The 16,932-nt window shown below is 51.0% G+C and overlaps 8 protein-coding genes across 9 annotated transcripts in view; 4 read left to right on the plus strand and 4 right to left on the minus strand.

The window, feature by feature from the left end:
• Window positions 1-103: 103 nt before the first annotated feature.
• Window positions 104-1,770, plus strand: PPTG_06514 (hypothetical protein; the record flags this gene model as incomplete). The annotated part of the gene is made up of 2 exons (XM_008900440.1): window positions 104-388; window positions 448-1,770. 2 exons carry the CDS (start codon window positions 104-106, stop codon window positions 1,768-1,770), a joined length of 1,608 nt encoding a protein of 535 aa, XP_008898688.1.
• Window positions 1,771-2,339: 569 nt separating this feature from the next.
• Window positions 2,340-3,716, plus strand: PPTG_06515 (hypothetical protein; the record flags this gene model as incomplete). Its single annotated transcript, XM_008900441.1, has 1 exon — window positions 2,340-3,716. The coding sequence occupies one exon, from the start codon at window positions 2,340-2,342 to the stop codon at window positions 3,714-3,716; it is 1,377 nt and encodes a 458-aa protein (XP_008898689.1).
• On the minus strand, window positions 2,955-4,629 carry PPTG_06516 (hypothetical protein). The gene has a single exon (XM_008900442.1). The coding sequence runs from the start codon at window positions 4,546-4,548 to the stop codon at window positions 3,772-3,774; it is 777 nt and encodes a 258-aa protein (XP_008898690.1). The 5' UTR covers window positions 4,549-4,629; the 3' UTR covers window positions 2,955-3,771.
• A 50-nt stretch (window positions 4,630-4,679) lies between these two features.
• On the plus strand, window positions 4,680-8,829 carry PPTG_06517 (hypothetical protein). The gene has a single exon (XM_008900443.1). It carries the CDS (start codon window positions 4,743-4,745, stop codon window positions 8,751-8,753), a length of 4,011 nt encoding a protein of 1,336 aa, XP_008898691.1. The 5' UTR covers window positions 4,680-4,742; the 3' UTR covers window positions 8,754-8,829.
• Window positions 7,999-11,029, minus strand: PPTG_06518. 2 transcript variants are annotated; one of them, XM_008900445.1, is made up of 3 exons: window positions 10,978-11,029; window positions 9,225-10,893; window positions 7,999-9,152 (listed from the first exon to the last, which is right to left on the minus strand). In XM_008900445.1, exons 1-3 carry the CDS (start codon window positions 11,007-11,009, stop codon window positions 8,790-8,792), a joined length of 2,064 nt encoding a protein of 687 aa, XP_008898693.1. In that variant the 5' UTR covers window positions 11,010-11,029; the 3' UTR covers window positions 7,999-8,789. The 2 variants fall into 2 exon arrangements, with proteins under 2 accessions (XP_008898693.1, XP_008898692.1); XM_008900444.1 differs by having other exon boundaries at window positions 7,999-10,893.
• Window positions 11,030-11,234: 205 nt separating this feature from the next.
• PPTG_06519 (hypothetical protein) lies at window positions 11,235-13,767 on the minus strand. Its single transcript, XM_008900446.1, has 4 exons — window positions 12,625-13,767; window positions 12,429-12,558; window positions 12,162-12,363; window positions 11,235-12,095 (listed from the first exon to the last, which is right to left on the minus strand). Exons 1-4 carry the CDS (start codon window positions 13,538-13,540, stop codon window positions 11,427-11,429), a joined length of 1,917 nt encoding a protein of 638 aa, XP_008898694.1. The 5' UTR covers window positions 13,541-13,767; the 3' UTR covers window positions 11,235-11,426.
• Window positions 13,613-16,830, plus strand: PPTG_06520 (hypothetical protein). Its single transcript, XM_008900447.1, has 7 exons — window positions 13,613-13,894; window positions 13,968-14,084; window positions 14,150-14,257; window positions 14,327-14,431; window positions 14,496-14,600; window positions 14,663-14,770; window positions 14,853-16,830. Exons 1-7 carry the CDS (start codon window positions 13,673-13,675, stop codon window positions 15,393-15,395), a joined length of 1,308 nt encoding a protein of 435 aa, XP_008898695.1. The 5' UTR covers window positions 13,613-13,672; the 3' UTR covers window positions 15,396-16,830.
• Window positions 15,363-16,932, minus strand: part of PPTG_21905 (hypothetical protein) — a gene marked incomplete at its 5' end in the record, with an annotated part of 5,236 nt that continues 3,666 nt past the window's right edge. Inside the window, one exon of the mRNA XM_008900607.1 lies at window positions 15,363-16,829. Coding sequence (XP_008898855.1) covers window positions 15,502-16,829 — 1,328 coding nt within the window. The 3' untranslated portion in view covers window positions 15,363-15,501. The remainder of the gene's footprint in view (window positions 16,830-16,932) is intronic.

Genomic DNA, 16,932 nt, shown 5'->3' on the forward strand with positions numbered 1-16,932 from the left:
CAGCTCAGGATCTCGATCACAAGCTTCAGTACTTCAAGCCTACGAGTGAGTACATGTAAGCCGAATAAAGAATAACTTCGTTTTCACAAATGAGATCTATCGAATGGAGTCTCATCACCTGCATACGGCGACGCAGGGTTTGTCAGTCGACAACTTCGGGAGACGCGAGGGGATCCGGCGTGATTGGCCCAAAAATATTATGGTGTCCGTCTGGCGGCAAACAGACATTGCTGGAAGTGACGACCGAGCCTCAGTGGGCGGCGGTGCGATGAAGATCATCAAGGCCGTAGTGCAGAGGAAACTTCCTCCGCGATGGGGATATCTGACGCTTATGGTGAGCATGCTGTACTTACTGCGGCGAGCCAGGATCAAGGACATCCCGCGCGAGGTATGATCGATCTCTTGATGAACACAACCGCCGACTTCTGACAATGCTTTCTACTGCAGAACGTGTTGAGCTTTTTTGCTGCCATGCTGCCCACTGAGCTCTCGCACAACATGCTCGCGATCAACTTCGCTATCATCTATAAGTTGCACAAGTCCAAGCAGCCCGTACTGTCAGAGTGGGTCGGCTCAATCGGAGCGTTGTTGCAGTGTATTGTAATGGCTCGGCTGGCGAAGATATACCGAGACAATATCTCCTCCAAGCATCTGATTCGGGACACAATGCACGCTTTCGATATTTCTTCGGATAGTGTTCAGAGCATTGGCAAGCTCAGCTGGAAGCAGTGGTTTGCTGTGTTGTTACCCGTGCCTCAGCCGTTGGGACTTGCGATGGCATTCCCGGGAGTCTCGAAGATACAGACAGTTACCTTTGCTCATGTGGGGAAGAACAAGACCACCGCGCTGCTAATGGACGTGTACAAGCATCCAAATACACCGTCCAATGCTCCTATCGTGCTCTACATCCACGGCGGTGCTTGGGTCATGAGCACTCGAGAGACCCCCCCACTTCCATGCATTTACCAGATTGCTGCTAGTGGGTGGGTCGTGTGCGTGTTCGACTACCAGAAATCTCCAAAGATCGCCTTCCCCGAGCAGCTTGTAGATGCCAAGCGCGCGATGGCCTTCCTTCGTCGGAACGCACGGAAGAAATTCGACGCCAACCCGGACTACATTGTCGTGGCAGGAGAGTCTGCTGGTGGCCACCTGGCAAGCTTGATGGCTCTTACTCCGGCCGACAAGTCACTTCAACCCGGTTTCGAGGAGGTGGACACAAGTGTACGCGGTTGCATTGACACCTACGGTGTTCACGATTTTAAGGACCGCCATGGTGTGTACTTCTACAAGGACAAAGACCACATCTTCGTGCGCTTCATCGAGCTCCTGGTGATGCAGAAGAAGATGAGCGATGCGGATGAGGACTGGGAGAAGGCGTCGCCCGTCGGTTGGCTCCGTGAAGAGAAATCTAGCGACCTTCCTGCTGTCATCCCACCATTTCTCATTTCGCACGGCACGCTGGACACGCTGGTACCATTCGGTAGTTCGCAGGTCTTCTTCGAGCAGCTCCAGCTGTATCGACAGCGCGCGCAGCAGACTCCAGTGGGCGGCGTTTGTGACATCTTCCTGAAGATCCCGGGTGCACACCACGCCTTCAACTACGTCATGTCACCGCGAGCGATCGCTCACGGCCAAGCTGTAGCTGCCTTCCTGAACAATCTGTACGCAAAGACCAAAGATATTCCGCTGCACTGCGCATCCGAATTGGCGACGGCGCAGATAGCAGAGTTGGCGGCTGCAGCCACCACAACTGCAACGGCACGCCTTTGAGTTACATGTACGAGTTTGTTAATGCATGTACATTTCGCTTGGGTTCGCTGGTGTTCACCATTCCTGGACCAGCATGATTGCGTGCGTAGACAGCTTTAGCTTTTGCCGAAGGAAAATGTTAATTCCTGTTGAGTCAACCTCTTTTGTACGATCATATGATTGGCTAAAGCTCGTTTATAATGCCTCTGATTGGACAAGATGAATGCATTTGCACGCGGCCTGCAGACGGTCATTTCAAGGAAGCATCAAGCTGCGCCAACAGCTACAGCCCTGCTTGCTTGTGTGTTCCCTTAAGGTCCAACCACAGTGGCAGGCCCCGCACCATCAGTGAGCTGCACGAAATAATACCACCGGAAACGCGGTCAGATCGCAATCAGCCCCAGAGATGAAAGTCATGAAACCCCTCGAGCCGACGCCATACCTGAACAACGAGCGCCTGACACGCTGGGCGTACCTGGCTTTCGCCGCGTCTACGTTGTACATTGTGGAGCGCGCCAAGAACAACAAGATCCCGCGCGAGGTAAGCCTCGGCGCAGTTGCGGTTCCTGAGCGCATTGTCTAACTTCACGATGTGGTGCTTAATCGTGCAGAATTTCTTCGGCATGGCAGCGTCGTTATTGCCCACCGAGCTTTCGCACAAGGTCGCAGTCATACACGCGTGTCTGACTGGTTTTCTTCTTAAGAAGGAGATCCCCATCTTCTCACGTTGGAGTGGCGCGTTCGCGGGTCTGATGCAGTGCGTAGTAGCTGCAAAGCTCATGACATGGTACAGACAGAACCTCTCGTCTAAGGATGTCATTCGCGATGCATTCCTCTCGTCGGATATCCCGCCAAATCAGCTCAAGGATATCGGGCGCATGACGTTAAAACGTTGGCTAAGCGTGTTTCTACCTTTACCACAGCCCATGGCCTTGTCGCTGAGCTACCCTGGTGTCAGCAAGATCCGCACGGTTACTTATGCTCATGTCGGCAAAACCAAAACAACAAAGCTCCTGATGGATGTCTACAAGCACCGGGATGCGCCTTCCAACGCACCTATCTTCCTGTACATTCATGGAGGTGGTTGGGTCATCGGTGATCGCCGCATCCCGCCATTTGCCTGTGTCTACCAGGTTGCCTCAATGGGCTGGATAGTATGCGTGATCGACTACCGATTATCTCCTGGAGTGGCGTTCCCTAAACACCTCATAGATTCGAAGCGTGCGGTAGCTTTCCTTCGCCAAAACGCACGAGCTGAGTTCAACGCCAACCCAGAGTTTATTGCTGTTGGCGGTGAGTCAGCTGGAGGACACCTGGCTAGTCTGGTAGGCCTCACCGCGGATGACAAGTCCCTGCAGCCTGGCTTCGAAGACGTAGACACAAGTGTCCGCGCAGTTGTCGATAACTATGGTGTACACGACTTTACAGATCGACATGGAATCTACTACGCTCGTGACAAAACGCGCGGACTTGTCCAGTACCTCGAGTTCTTGGTGATGCAGAAAAAGTTAAAAGACAACAACGAGGACTTCGAGCGCGCGTCACCTATCGCCTACTTGGACGATGACCGTGCAGCACGTCGACGTGACATCATTCCACCATTCCTGATCACCCATGGTACTCACGACAACACCGTGGCGTTCAAGGACTCGCGTCTGTTCTTCGATCGCTTGCTCCACTATCGTCAGAATCTCCCCCAAAGTGTTGCGTCGTATCAGGACAAGCAGCTCGGTGGTGTGCAGGATGTCTTCGTAAAGGTGCCTTACGCCAGCCACATGTTCAATTTCTTGGTGTCTCCACGAGCATTGGCGCATGGCGACGCCGTGTGTGCTTTCCTGGATAATGTCTACAAGAAAACCAAGGATATACCACTCGAAGCGCGGATGTTGCCCAGTCGCATCGAGGAGTTGGTACCGGAACCACAAACCAACGAGCCAATGCCTTCCGTCTCATTGTCAAGATTATAGCGGAACAGCATGCTACCGTACAATTTGTGAAAATATAATCACATCCAAGAACATTCTAATTCTCATTACCGCCAGCTTTAAGGCGCGCGTGATAGATGGAAAGCTCGTCCGAGTACTCGAATCTGGCAAAAACCTGAGCGTTATTCTTGCGAGACACCTCCTCGACGTCAAATATTTTCCCGAGTTCCTGCAAGAAATTTGCTTCAATCTCCGCATTTCGCGTCTCAAAACTGAAGATCACATCGGTCGTCGGCGACACTAATTCATGCAGCGTTTTGATCAGCAGCAAAGACGCCGAAGCATTATACAGCACGTCTGAGAAGACTATTAGGTCAGTGCTTTTCTTCCACGACGTCAAGGAGCCTCCAGGCTTAAATTTGTCTCCCCATTGACACTCTTCCACTACCGGTGCAACAGCAGTAGCCACCGACTTGTTCGTTCCTTCAAGAAGGAAGTTGACGGCCACGTTTTTGCTCAGCAGAGGCAGCGCGTACTCCTGGTCCGTTAGTGCTACTTGAGCTCCGAGCACAGCCAGTGTCATCCCAACAAGTCCAACCCCCGCACCGAGTTCCACCACTTTTTTGCCTTTAAAGCGGTGTTCGTCTCTTGCGTCCTGGGCTTGGGTCTGCAGATAGTCGGCGAGCAGTAGCGCGGCGTCCCAAACGCAATGACCGTGCGACGGGAACTCCGGCGTACCAGCGCATATATCTCGATCCTGCACCGCCGTTAGCGAGACTTTCTCCCCACTACTCGGTATCGTCACCACATACGAGAACTCTCGTTCCTCCGTGCGGCCCCAAAAACCCTCGCCCGAGTCTTCAATGTCACTCATAAGCTTGGCACTGAACCAGGGCGTGATGACCAACAAAAAAGTAAGGTGTAGCCATCTGAGTTTCTAAAGACCCAAATCACCCAGAACACAAGGAATGATGGTAGTTTTTCTTAGGCAAGTGGGTTTTATTTCGATTACTTACGCTTATCATTGACGGCGTTCCTCACTCGCCACACTATTGCTCGTGGATCGCGATGAATCCCGCCGCTACGCTTCAGCAAGAGCTGTGGGCTTTTGTGGAGAGTCTGTCAGTGCCTCATGTGGCCCCCGGACTGTCTCCGGAGGCGCGACTGGAGCAGATCCATCAGCAGGCAGGTGATTTGCTGGCCAGAAGGCGCGAGGCGTCTATCAATGGAACTGTCGAGTTTCCAGCCGCCTCGGCTGCTGCAATTGCCACTAGTAATGAAGATCACCATGGAAAGACGAAAGATGAAGAGCACAAGGAAGTTGCGGCGACCACCAAGGCCGAGGAGAAAATGTACGAGGAAGTGAACGAGCGCATTGCTCGACGCATGATCGACGGTGTGGAGCAGCTCAATAGAGGAGGCACAGCAACAGCTAGCACTAGCGAAGACAAGAGCGATACACTATCTGACTGTACGACAATCACCGAGACGTCCAGTGTCTACGGGATCCACAACACGTGGGTGGATCTCGCCACGCTCTACTCGCTACCATTCGTCATGAGCGACAGTAATCATCGTTTAAAGCCCGTGCCACCGCTGAATATTGCACAGGAACAGAGTCACTTGAGTAAGATCTTCCAGGAATGCCAGCGTGCAGTGCACACGATGCGAGCAGTGGCTACGGTTGACGCACTTCGGAAAGTTTTGGATCGTGGCGTGACTGTGTTACACTTCAGCGGACATGGAGGTCGAATTGTGGGGCAAAGCCAGTATCTCATGTTTGAAGACACGCAGTGCTCTGGTCTGGCGCATTTAGTAGATTCTACGACACTGCGGAGTATACTGAACGGTGGTACGAGTTCTTCGGTCGTTGAGGAGCCCATTGTCAGTGAAAGCAGCATCTCGCTGGAGATACCGAAGGATAACGTGCCGGCTAGTAGTATCACTGGTTTGCCGGCGCGCTCTCCATCCCAAATCTCATCATCTCGTAGCATTGACGGTCGGCCTGCGATCAACGGCACTCTCAAGTTGGTATTTGTATCATCTTGCGATTCGAAGGATATCGGTGAAGTTTTCATCCAAGCTGGAGTAGCACACGTAGTGTGCGTGCGGTCTGAAGGCCGGGTATTGGATGAATCTTCAGCCATGTTTTCGTATTCGTTCTACCATGCAGCTGTAACGGGGAAGACAATCCAGCAAGCGTTTGAAATCGCTCGTGTCCGCGTGAGTGCCGAAATGCGGATTCCTGACGGGGAAGGCGACAAGTTTGTGCTATTGGAATCGTCTCAGCTACACGCGGAAACCTGCCCACTTTGGTCCAGAGAGGAAGTTCCACAGGCGATTGAAGTGAATTTCGAGGAGAAGAGTTGCAGATGCAATGCGTCAACGCAACAGTTTGTGTTCTCCGATATCTCAGTGGGTAAGTGGGTCGATGTGAGTCCGTCCAACAAATTCAGTAAAACTCTTCCGCCAGTAGCTGAGTCGTTTGTGGGTAGAGAGCAAGAACTGCACATGCTAGCAGAACTAGTCAACACGCGAAGGTTTGTGACACTACGTGGTCCTCCTGGAATCGGCAAGAGTACCTTGTCGACTAAGCTTGCTCACTTCCTGGCTGATCGTAATGCCTTCCCTGATGGCGTTGCATTCATTCGGTTGCGTGGGGTCCAGTCACTGGAAGGCATGGAATCGTCTATCAAGAGCGCGTTGTTCCCTGAAGGTGGTCGTGAGAAGGACATGCCGCTCGACCAAGCGCTCGCTGACATGAAAGTTTTACTCGTGATGGACAACATGGAAGATCCGATCAACGCGAATCCGTCGTCTACGCGCGATTTTCTGCTGCAATTGCTACATAATACGCCGTCCTTGTCGTTTTTGATGACGGCTCGACAAGCAATGGGCGGTGGAATCAACGAGTTTGACGAGAAGGTGGTGTCTTTAAATCGTTTATCGCACTATCACGCTGCGGACCTGTTCATCAAAAAGTCACCACGCGCGCTGCTTGTGTCTGAAATCGGGGATACTGATACTAGTGGTACGAAGTCCACGTCTACGTCGATTCTGAATGCGTTGGTAGCTCACCCATTGATGGCGTTCCTCGATGGTCACCCACAAGCTATTTCGCTCTGTGCTCCATTGCTTCAGGATAGATCTCTGTCAGAGCTTACACGAGCAGTACTCAGTCGCGGTGTGAGCGAGTTGCAAGTTGTAGGTCTCGCTGCACACGATCGCAGCGCTTTGAACACCCTCGTTGCATCGCTGGATGTGTCCTTGGAGCAAGTTCGGATGCACCACGGCCAAGACGCGATCCGATTCTTCGCGCTTTTGGGATTGCTTCCAGCTGGAGCAATGCCAGCAGATTTTAAGAGCCTGTGGGGGAGCAAGTGGGAGGGGCTTGTGGAGACGCTTCTTCGATTCTCGCTTATTCAACGAAATCGTATTCCAGGATTCGCACTGGCTAAGCGAGGCTTGCCCAAACGCAGCGGTACGGGAACAAGCGGCCTCGGTAGCAGTAGCTCCAGAAGATCCAGGTCGCGCCATTCATCCAGCCGTGGATACGACCAGTCTTTGTTGGCAGCTCTGAAGTCGTACAGCGACTTCATCAATAACGCTACTGAGGCTGCTGGGAAAGCTGAGAGTGCAGAATATGACATCCCGAATGGCAGAGGTGGGTCTCGTCGCGCCTTGAACGACAGACACATGCTCAACTCGCTGACGCGCAGTGGACGCGCATCTCGCGTCTCCGAGCATGTGGAGCGTATGGACGACCACGCGGAGATTATGGCTGTGTGTGTTTCGTATTCAACGTTCCCGTTCATTGCAAGTTATGCGCGCAGTTTGCTCGGAATGTACGACGGCGATGGTGCGAAGAACGAGGTATTGGAGTCACTCTGCGTTTCCGACCGTGATCTCTTCCTGTATAACACCTCGAGGCATTTCCAAAAAGTGAGCTACTGGGTCTTTCAGCACATCTGCACACTCACAATCGAATCAAGCGCAGCTTATTTGATTTTGGACTTGCATGAATCCAATCTTTGGATGATTCTCGACCTCCATATTCGCATGATTGAGGAGTGCCAAGCGGAAGCCAAGGCCTCGTCACCAAGATCGACGAGGACAGATGTTCATTCAACTGTTGACAATAGCGATGGCATCAACCTGCGCGAGAAGATTGATGGCTATGTGATGGACGTAGCATGTTATCTCGCGCACTCTTTGTTCTTGTCAGGTCGCCATCGCGGTGCTTGGAACGCGGCTAACAAGGCTTTGCATATCGCCAAACAGCACAAGAATACCCTTTGTCAGGCGAATATTCGTAAACTGATGGGCATTCTACTCACAACCGAAACAAAGTTCGACGAAGCCAAGGCTCAATTCGGCACAGCTCTCATTCTGTACAAAACTGTTGGAAACAAAATTGGACAAGCGGCATCTTTGAGTGCGATCGGCATGATTCACTCACGCAACGGAAATCTACGAGGCGCTCACAATTGCTTCACGAAGGCGTTGACACTGTACGAATGGTACAAACATTCACTTGGACAACTCAATTGTCATCAGCGCCTTGCTAATTTGGAAAAAAAGTTACGCGATGGTGATGGATCAGCTCACAAGAATGGACCAAACTCAGGCCACAGTCACCATTATGCAGCAACTCGTCGTCTTCAAGGTGATTTGAATCGCAAACGTAACGGCGAATACATTGTTCGCTGGGTGGGGCACGAAACGAGTCTGCTACTGGAGATGCCGTCTCCAACAGTAGAAGATGACAGCCAGTCCCGTCCTGGGCATTCCATTGTAACCTCTTCGCAAGGGTTACCATACCCGCTTGGTACAGGTGCAAAGGTGACAGCACCGAGTGTCACGAACAATTTGAAGAAGGTGAAAGCAAGCGTACTCCTTGAGCAGAAGGAACAAAGTACTTCGACTGCTGCTTCAACAATTATCACCATAAATGAGGGGCAAGGTGACAAATTCAAAAACAGTAGCTTTGCCAAGAGGAAAGAGTATGACAGCAGTATCAGAAAATCTGCTGCTGCCATGGCGAACGCGTCCAACTTAGCCTCATCACCTGAGCCGTAGTAATTTGTGCGTTCAAAATTGTAGTTACTGTAACTCTTACCACTCATCATCACTGTTCTCGATTTCATCGTCGACCTCTTCTTTGAGTGAGAGTGAGTCAATTGCCAATGTGCCGGCTGCATTCTGCCGAGTAGCAGGTCCACCCACTCGATCCATGATTGTCAAAAAAGGCTCCACTTCGAATGCAAACACATCCCCCGTGCATGCATGTTGAAGCCCATGCTTGCCTCCTCGAGTAGCCACTAACATTTCCTCACGACGGGACACAATACGCTGCTTTGCAGTGTATGTTTGGGGCCGCGTGATCGGTCGGAATGCCTTCGGAGCGGGATTTTCGTTCGTCACTGCAACGGTTCGCATAAGAATGGCTTGCGCAACGCCCCGAGAGCGCTTAAAAGCCTTGTTCAAATGCGACAACAGAGTTCTTCAATCAGTAAAATTGGGTAAGCAGGCAACCCATTTAAATCGTACCTCAGAACTCCTGACGCCGCTGTATGATTCAGCAACCAACACCTCGCACAAGCTCATTAGGTCCAGAGCGCCAGACAGATCTTCCACTTGCGTAAAGTATGCAATGCTGTTCTCATGAACGAGTGCAAGCACTCGGTCAAGTGGCATAGCAGAGGCATCCAAGATCTGATCGTAGTCGATGGTGTTCGCTCCATTCCTTAACGCGCTCTCATCAGCATTTTTGTTTGCCAACATTTTACCGTGCAGCAGCTTTCCAACAACGTGGAAATCCGAGAGAAATGGATCACGGATGCTAGCGCTTGGCGCTGTTGATGCCTCGGAATTCGCGGAAGAAACTCTTCTCCTTTTCCCCTTCTTCGTAGTGGTTGCTGACACAGCTTTGTGCTTCTTTACGTTGGGGTTGAGCGACAATTGCAGCATATTCAGAGCGTGCCGCATATCTCCATTGCTACTGTCGATTATATTCTGGATATCCGCCGGCTGAAAGGGACAGTTCTCTTGAGCAGTAATGCGAGTAAGATGTTTCTTTAGCTGCACAGATGTCACTGCGTTGATATTAATCACTGAAGTCAGCGGCGAATGCATCACCTCGCGAGAAAACTTTCGGCTCAGGTGATCCAGGTCAATCTTGCTGCCCTGGACGTCACTGTAGATGCAAACTACAGGGTAACGACATCCTCCAGCTGGGTCTACCACATGTTGATAGATCCGTTGAAGCTTCTCCTCGTATAGCGACTTATCTTTCGACCATGACTCCGGCCAGCTCTCGATCAAAATCACCTGTCCTGTCTTCTGCAAATTGCCAGAACCTGGCTGAGTGCTCGATAGTCGACACTTGCCACCAATAGATGATGCATGGCGGGACGTAGCAACAGGTAGTGCAGCGTAGGCTGACGAGCGATGGATAAAATCTGAAAAATCGTCAACTCCAGATATCTGCGGCGTCCAAAAGTCTTCCCGAAGCATGCGTTCATAGTTCAGTTTTCCAGCTGCTGAGTTGTCTTCCCACTCTTTGATAAGTAGACCGAGCTGTCGAACAATACAACGTACGACCGTCGACTTACCCGATCCTGGCGGACCACACAAGAACAACAACCGCTTCTGGAACACACCTGGTTGTGGCGACGCATTCCGATCCAGCCATTCCGAGATCTCCTGCACCTTCTTCTTGTTCACACAAAGATCATCAACCGTTTTCGGGGCATATAAATCCGTCCACAGCCCTTGATTCGTCTTGGCAGTCGCTACCTTTCCATTGCTCCGTCGTAATAAAGTAGCCTCTCCATTATACGACGCAGCCGAGGTGACACTTGCATCGTCATCACTATTTCCACTCTCGCTGCTATCAATGACCTCAATAGGCTCCATTGAAGCACCTGATGACTGCTTTTTCGTGCTGCTATTGTGCTCTGTCTTGTTCATTGGCTGCGAGAGCCACTGTGACAGCTTCCGTGTCTTCCTCGGCAGCCCGGGACGAGCGCTTTCGCACAGTTCACATCTGGAAGCGCGAGTATCTTCGTTCAGGAATGTACACATACGGCATTCCCACGCGTTTTCTGCTATCCCAGTCTTTAATTCCTGCGAGTGCGGCCGTACTCCCTCGACCTTGGTCACTAGCTCCACATCTGAGTCGCTACTGCTGTCCACCGACTCGTTCTTTCGCTCTGATCTGCACACCATACGGATACAACAGCATAGCAGTATATTATATCAGTCCACAGACCTTTGGATCGAACTGCAGGTGCGGTTTTACCGCTGTCGGAGCCGTCGCCGGCCGCTCTGCATGATCTGGTGCTATTTCCTGTTTGAAACTTCAAAAAGTGGTACACTTTGGTACCAATTTTCAAGTTGCAGCTGGACAAAAATGACAATGAAGCAGGAGCAGGAGACGAAGACTCCGGCGCCGACGACGCACTGGAAGAAGAGCTTCAACGAACAAGAGCAAGAGGAGATTGAACTCTCAATCAAGAGGTAGAAATTTCTTGGAGCGTACTGAAAAAAACATTGAACTGCTTATAAAGAAATTTTATTGTTTAGTGTCAAGGAGTTTTCTCAAGAGCTCGAGAGGGTCCGGACGGCCATGAAGACCAGGAGCAATAGATGAGACTATCGCTACAAGAATTTGTCATAAAGCGAGTGTGGCAGGAAGTATCTGCGATGGATATCAATTAATGCAACTTGAAGGGCGCCACGCGATCAACTTTACTTTTGCATGGCAGCCAGTAATAGTTCGATGCGGTCGCGCACCATGACATGCAGCATGCTCTTCGTGGCAGCGTAGGTTTCGGATGCGAACTTGCGCACCTGGTCATTGGAGCTTGCAGTGAGTGAGCGGTAGATTGGGAGTTGGCACTTCTGCTTGCCTTGCATTTCCAGGAATCGGCGCACAACGGACAACTTAGCGATGACGTCGTTCTTGATAAGAACCAGCGCCCACCGGAACAGAATCTCCGAGTTGCGTGAGTCCCAAAGAGAAAGCGTGTCACCCAGCGTGATGACCACATCTGCATCTGAGAACTTTGTCTCCAGACAGCAATCCAAGAAATAGAGGATTGGTTGGGCCTCCCATTGCTTGGCTTCTTCGGACAAATACAGCACACTCGGTTGCACTGGGGTGGACGATGACCGCCAGTGGAAAGCCATGGACTCACAGTTTTGCATGATTCCTTGGGTGTCCGAAAGATCTGGAGTGAACGGTGGGTAACCGGGCTCATTAAGCCATTTGTCGAACGAAATGCCGTTCTTGAGATCCGTCCCAGCGGCGTTCGCTAGCTCAGGAAAACTCTTCAGGAAAAACGAGATCATGATCTCCGCTGGAATCGACTGGAAGCGGTACTCAGCGCAGTAACGTTTGAGGAAGTCATCGAACACCTGCAAGGGATAGCACATAAACAGTTGAGTAGATTGAAGTGGTCAAGTACAGGAAAGCGTTCATACCGCTTCAGATCCTACGAGACTTCGCAGGTAGCATACGAACGCGTAGCCCTTCTCGTACGCGCACTGGTTGTAGCAGTCGCCTGGATCAATTCCTTCGTCAAGCGGAACTCGCAAACGTGTCAGAGGCGATTGCTCTCCAAGAGAGGATATCTCCTCGCGTAGTAGAGCCTCGCCAAGTTTGGCATCGAGGCAGCTCAAAGCTCTAGAAATTAAAAGCGTTGGTGACATAACACCGCATGATCGTAGTGAATAGCAAAAAAATCGTACCTGCCGTGTGATTCCTCGGTGATGCGTCGCTCCGCGTACATCGTGAAGCCTTCATTGAGGAAGAAGTCGCTCCACGTTGCATTTGTCACCAAATTGCCAAACCACGAGTGGGACAGCTCGTGCGCCACAACTACAACACGCAATCAAACACAAAGTTAGCTCTTCTGTAATTTTAGCGGAGACGATGTTGACGTACTTGATACGAGCGATTTGTCGCCAGCGATCGTGCAGGGAGACACGAACGTAAGCCGTGGATTCTCCATTCCACCGTACGGAAACGACGGTGGCATAACCAGCATGTCGTAGCGCTCCCAGAGATAGTCTCCGAATAAGCGTTCACCGATAGCCAAGTATTCTTCCAGCACACCATCAAACTCCTTCGTAGCAGCTTCAATCATGCACGGTTCCGTCCAGATGCTCGATCGTGGACCAACTTCGGCTTCAACCAAGTCTCCTACTGCCATTGCCACCAAATACACCGGAATCGACTGTTTCATCTCAAAGGTGAACTTCTTTTTGGTAGGAGTCCCCTCCTTTTCCACCTCTTCGGGCACATAGTCCTCCGCGCCGCACAATTTGGCGCTCATAACACACACCAGCTCCTTTGGTACGATCACCGAAGCGGTATACGTAACGCGCACGGACGGAGAGTCCTGGCACGGGAAGAAGCTGCGATTCAGTACTTCCTGACCTTGGGTGTACATGAACGGTAGCTTCTTGCCCGCTGTCTGCTCCTTCTCAAGCCAGCAGACTCCCGGGCTCTCTACATCCGTCTCGTAGCGGATCGTCAGCTCAAAGGCACTCGCAAGCACCAATTCTTCCGGGATCTCGACCTCCAGTATTTCTCCGAAGACTGTGAAGGGCTTGATGCTCCACTGGGCCGCGATCGTGTCTTCTTCAGGCAGGGCGACGCATACCGAGCGGATGGTCAAGTGGAACACGTCCAAACACAGCGTCGTCGCCGACTCGCTGAGTCTCTTGACGGACAAAGTGGCTACACCTGACACGCGCTTAGCGACCATGTGCACTTCAAGCTCTAGGTCCACATGGTGCGTGCGGAACTCGTCCAGCGCTGCACACGTCGCGGGGTCCCGAATCTTGGCAGTCGTCATCTACGATCTTCAATCGCCTTCGTCTACACAGCCGCCAATCACAGCACGGCAATGCACCGGAATCAGATAGTCACTCAAGCGAGGAAAATCGTCTCAGATGCTTGAATCTGATTCCCTCATTGTGAAGATAAGATGAACTCGAAGCACGCCGCGTTATGGGATGAGGTGCAGGGCTCCTGTGAACCCCCCAAGCTGCAAGCAGCACTCAGAGCTGATGCAGATCCATCTGCACAACTAGACGGATGGACTCCACTGCATTTTCTGTGCGAGAATCGCTCGGTGGAACCAACGGCGCGCGCTGAGGGACTGCGATTGCTGCTCCAAGTGGGCTTCGACGCGAACACCGTAGATGAGGTTGGTGGTCATTGATACGAATGTAGGCATGGATAAGCAAACCAACGCAAGTTAAACTGTTGGTTTTGACCAGAACGGATGGAGTGCGCTGCATTTACTGTGCAAGAACAAGAGTGGCGGCGATGGAGACCTCGTACCCAGTATCCAGCAGCTTCTGGCAGCCAAGGCTAATGTGAACCTGCAAACCTCTGTACGTAGTCTGTGGTCTTCTTGTTTATGACAGTAGCTGACTGAATTTGCGTGCAAATGATGCAGGACAACAAGAAGTCGGTGCTGCATTTTCTTTGCGAGAACGAGGCGGTCTCGGAGGACGCACTGCAAACTCTACTTAAAGCCAAGCCGGATGTGAACGCTGTGGATGGGGTAAATCTTGGCAACTTTGCTTATTGATGTTGCTTACTTTAACTAAGCTTGTTGATGATATGTTGGTAGGACGGAAATTCCCCACTGAATTGTCTAGCTGAGAACCCCTACGTTACTGAGCGTATGTTCAGCCTCATGCTGGCGGCAAACGCGAACCTCAACATTCAGAACCATGTACGTTTTTCTTTTCGATTGTAGGTGTTGGCTTAGAAGCTGAAGTGTCTTGGATCCGTGTTAGTTTCAATCAACACCAGTTTACTACGTCTGCCAGAACAGGCGCGTGACGCAGCTCATGATCCGCGAGCTCTTGCAATACAAAGCCAATTTCAACATCAAGAACAACGTAAGCGTCAAAAATGAAGTAAATGGTTTTCTGTCACTCTGATCTTTATGCTTTGGTAACAGATTGGAAATACCCCCGTCCACTACCTTTGTGAGAATGACATTGTGACGGTGGAGATGTTGAAAGAACTCATGACTAACAAGCACGTGAACGTCACTATCACCAACTCGGTCCGTTAAAATTGTGAGACGTGCCCGTTGTGCTACTTACTAACCTGTCTTCTTTCCACGCTCTTGTTATTGCCATGCTCAGCTTGGAAAACAGGCAAGTGATTACATCCCGTCTCGAAAGCACGACTGTCTTGCGTTCCTTCAGAAGTTCACTGCGCCTAATCTCGATCGTACGGGCGGCAACTCAAGCGCATCCACTGAAATCGGTGGCGAGGATCCGAGCGAATTGCCAGAACCTTTGAAAAAGGCATTGGCGGCTTGGAATGCGTCACTGCCGTCATTCGATGCAGCTTTCTACAATGCGATTTCATGCGAAGCGGCTTTTGAATCCACCTACGACGAAGTCCAGGAGGTCTCAGGGCGTGCTTGTGAAGATCCCGGCGATGCATTAATCTTCGCCGCGTGGAAAAAGAGTCTGAGCAAGTGGCGAGCTTGCATCATGTTGGCGTACGCGGCGCTGGTACCGCCTAACGTTTGGCACCAATACGCTGAGCAATTCCAGCGTCCCGTGCCATCTGATCTGTCCAAAGTGCAGAGAAAAGTGGAGGCAGCATGGAAGCAGTTTCCTGAACAGACCCAACGTCGCGGTCGCTTTGAAGCGCTGGCCGGTGTGTTTAACCCGTAAAAATGGGTTGCAGGTCTTTGAAACGGGCCAAGGTCTCGTGAGGTAAAATCATTTTTTGCCTGTATTCACGTCCTGCTTTTTTTTTTTGCTGCTATTAGAACATTTTTCAGATGAAAACGAGTTTGTAGTCGCCGCAACCAACTTCGTCCTTGTACTTCTCAAACATCTCGCGAAGCGCAGTGTAGTACTTGGCTTGGACTTTATTGACGTCGTCTTGGGTGGATTTTATGATATGTGGCACCTCCAGAGGTTCTCCAACGACGATAGGAATGTGTACCTTGCGCGGAATCGGCAAGAATCCACGACCGTAGGGAAAGAATGGGAATGGAACCGCGAGGTTTTTGACGAACCAGCGTTGCAACTGAGGAGCCTGAATGTTGTCCAGCATCTCGCCTTCGTTGAAGCTGAGAACTGGGACCAATGGCACTCCATGCTCGATGGCGAGGCGGATGAAACCTTTGTGATGTGTATACACCCGAACCTCTTTCTGACCAGATCGCTGCTCTAGCATCTCTGCTTGACCGCCAGGTACCAGCAATACACTCTCGTTGTGCTGGAGTGTATATGTGAAGGCTTGCCGGGTAACTTCTCGTGACCCCAAGAACTGAAGAATATCTCGAGCAAGCGGTAATGCATGCATGATACTAGCCGTCAAAATGTGCGCGTAAAAGTTCGGGAACAGTTCTCGCCATTCGGTGTTGAACTGGAGCCACATAACTGAGGTCGGTGTGATACCGTGCGGGTGAAAGCTTAACACATATTGCTTCTTGGGATCGAGAGGGGCCATGCGAATGATCTTTCCGCTGAAGTATCGCTTGACGGTCTCAATGAGGAAGCTGTGACCAGCAATCCAGCTAAGCCGCTTTCTACAACCCGTTTGATGCGGGTTTCCACGATACGTGAACTCGTACATATAAGCTGCGATGCTGAGAAGCAGCACGGGAACGAAAGCCTCCATGTCGTAAATGTAATGCCGATAGGTGGCAATTGCAGGAAAACACGTAGTGACAATCTGGGGAAGTATATACTTGACGTGGTAGCGACTAACCTCTGTTCGCAGGCCATTGCGTGAATCTCTGATGTACATGTGTGTCGCTATCGAGCGCGACATCAGCATTGCGCCTTCAATACTCCACGCCATCAAGCCATAGTAAAGCACGTCTGAACGATTTATATTCGTTGTAAAAGCGAACAGTGCGAACATGAAAATGTTCGGGATGAAATAAATGTTGGCTAGTACTGCGATGACCATGACTCCAAGGCATTCATCAGCGAAGTCATGCAGTCGTTCATAAAAGCTCGTAGTTTCGGGACGTTTAAGTGACAACATATTCTCATCCGATGTTCCAGATAGGGTAGCAGTTGATCCAGACTTCTGGAATACTAGTAACGACATCATCATGCCAATCTCAGCCAATACAAAAAGAGATCCTGCTGCAGCCATGATCCCCACAAACAATTCCAGCTCCACAACAACCAGTGAAAGCAAATACAACACCTGGAGAGCAGCCCCAGCACCAAAACATGTCCAGGACAC

This window comes from Phytophthora parasitica, assembly GCF_000247585.1.
Source record: "Phytophthora parasitica INRA-310 unplaced genomic scaffold supercont2.9, whole genome shotgun sequence".
NCBI classification, from domain to species: Eukaryota; Oomycota; class Peronosporomycetes; order Peronosporales; family Peronosporaceae; genus Phytophthora; species Phytophthora nicotianae.

What these genes read in the sequence shown, in the direction of transcription:
- PPTG_06516 (XM_008900442.1), bottom strand. Translation starts at nt 4,548, where the DNA reads ATGAGTGACATTGAAGACTCGGGCGAGGGTTTTTGGGGCCGCACGGAG.
- PPTG_06517 (XM_008900443.1), top strand. Translation starts at nt 4,743, where the DNA reads ATGAATCCCGCCGCTACGCTTCAGCAAGAGCTGTGGGCTTTTGTGGAG.
- PPTG_06518 (XM_008900445.1), bottom strand. Translation starts at nt 11,009, where the DNA reads ATGCAGAGCGGCCGGCGACGGCTCCGACAGCG. An exon ending in CGGCGACGGCTCCGACAGCG is followed by an intron (nt 10,894 to 10,977) that starts GTAAAACCGCAC and finishes TATGGTGTGCAG; the next exon opens with ATCAGAGCGAAAGAACGAGT. An exon ending in GCGGCGTCAGGAGTTCTGAG is followed by an intron (nt 9,153 to 9,224) that starts GTACGATTTAAA and finishes CATTTGAACAAG; the next exon opens with GCTTTTAAGCGCTCTCGGGG.
- PPTG_06519 (XM_008900446.1), bottom strand. Translation starts at nt 13,540, where the DNA reads ATGACGACTGCCAAGATTCGGGACCCCGCGACGTGTGCAGCGCTGGAC. An exon ending in CGACAAATCGCTCGTATCAA is followed by an intron (nt 12,559 to 12,624) that starts GTACGTCAACAT and finishes TGCGTGTTGTAG; the next exon opens with TTGTGGCGCACGAGCTGTCC. An exon ending in ACCGAGGAATCACACGGCAG is followed by an intron (nt 12,364 to 12,428) that starts GTACGATTTTTT and finishes TTTAATTTCTAG; the next exon opens with AGCTTTGAGCTGCCTCGATG.
- PPTG_06520 (XM_008900447.1), top strand. Translation starts at nt 13,673, where the DNA reads ATGAACTCGAAGCACGCCGCGTTATGGGATGAGGTGCAGGGCTCCTGT. An exon ending in ATGTGAACCTGCAAACCTCT is followed by an intron (nt 14,085 to 14,149) that starts GTACGTAGTCTG and finishes CAAATGATGCAG; the next exon opens with GACAACAAGAAGTCGGTGCT. An exon ending in ATGTGAACGCTGTGGATGGG is followed by an intron (nt 14,258 to 14,326) that starts GTAAATCTTGGC and finishes ATATGTTGGTAG; the next exon opens with GACGGAAATTCCCCACTGAA.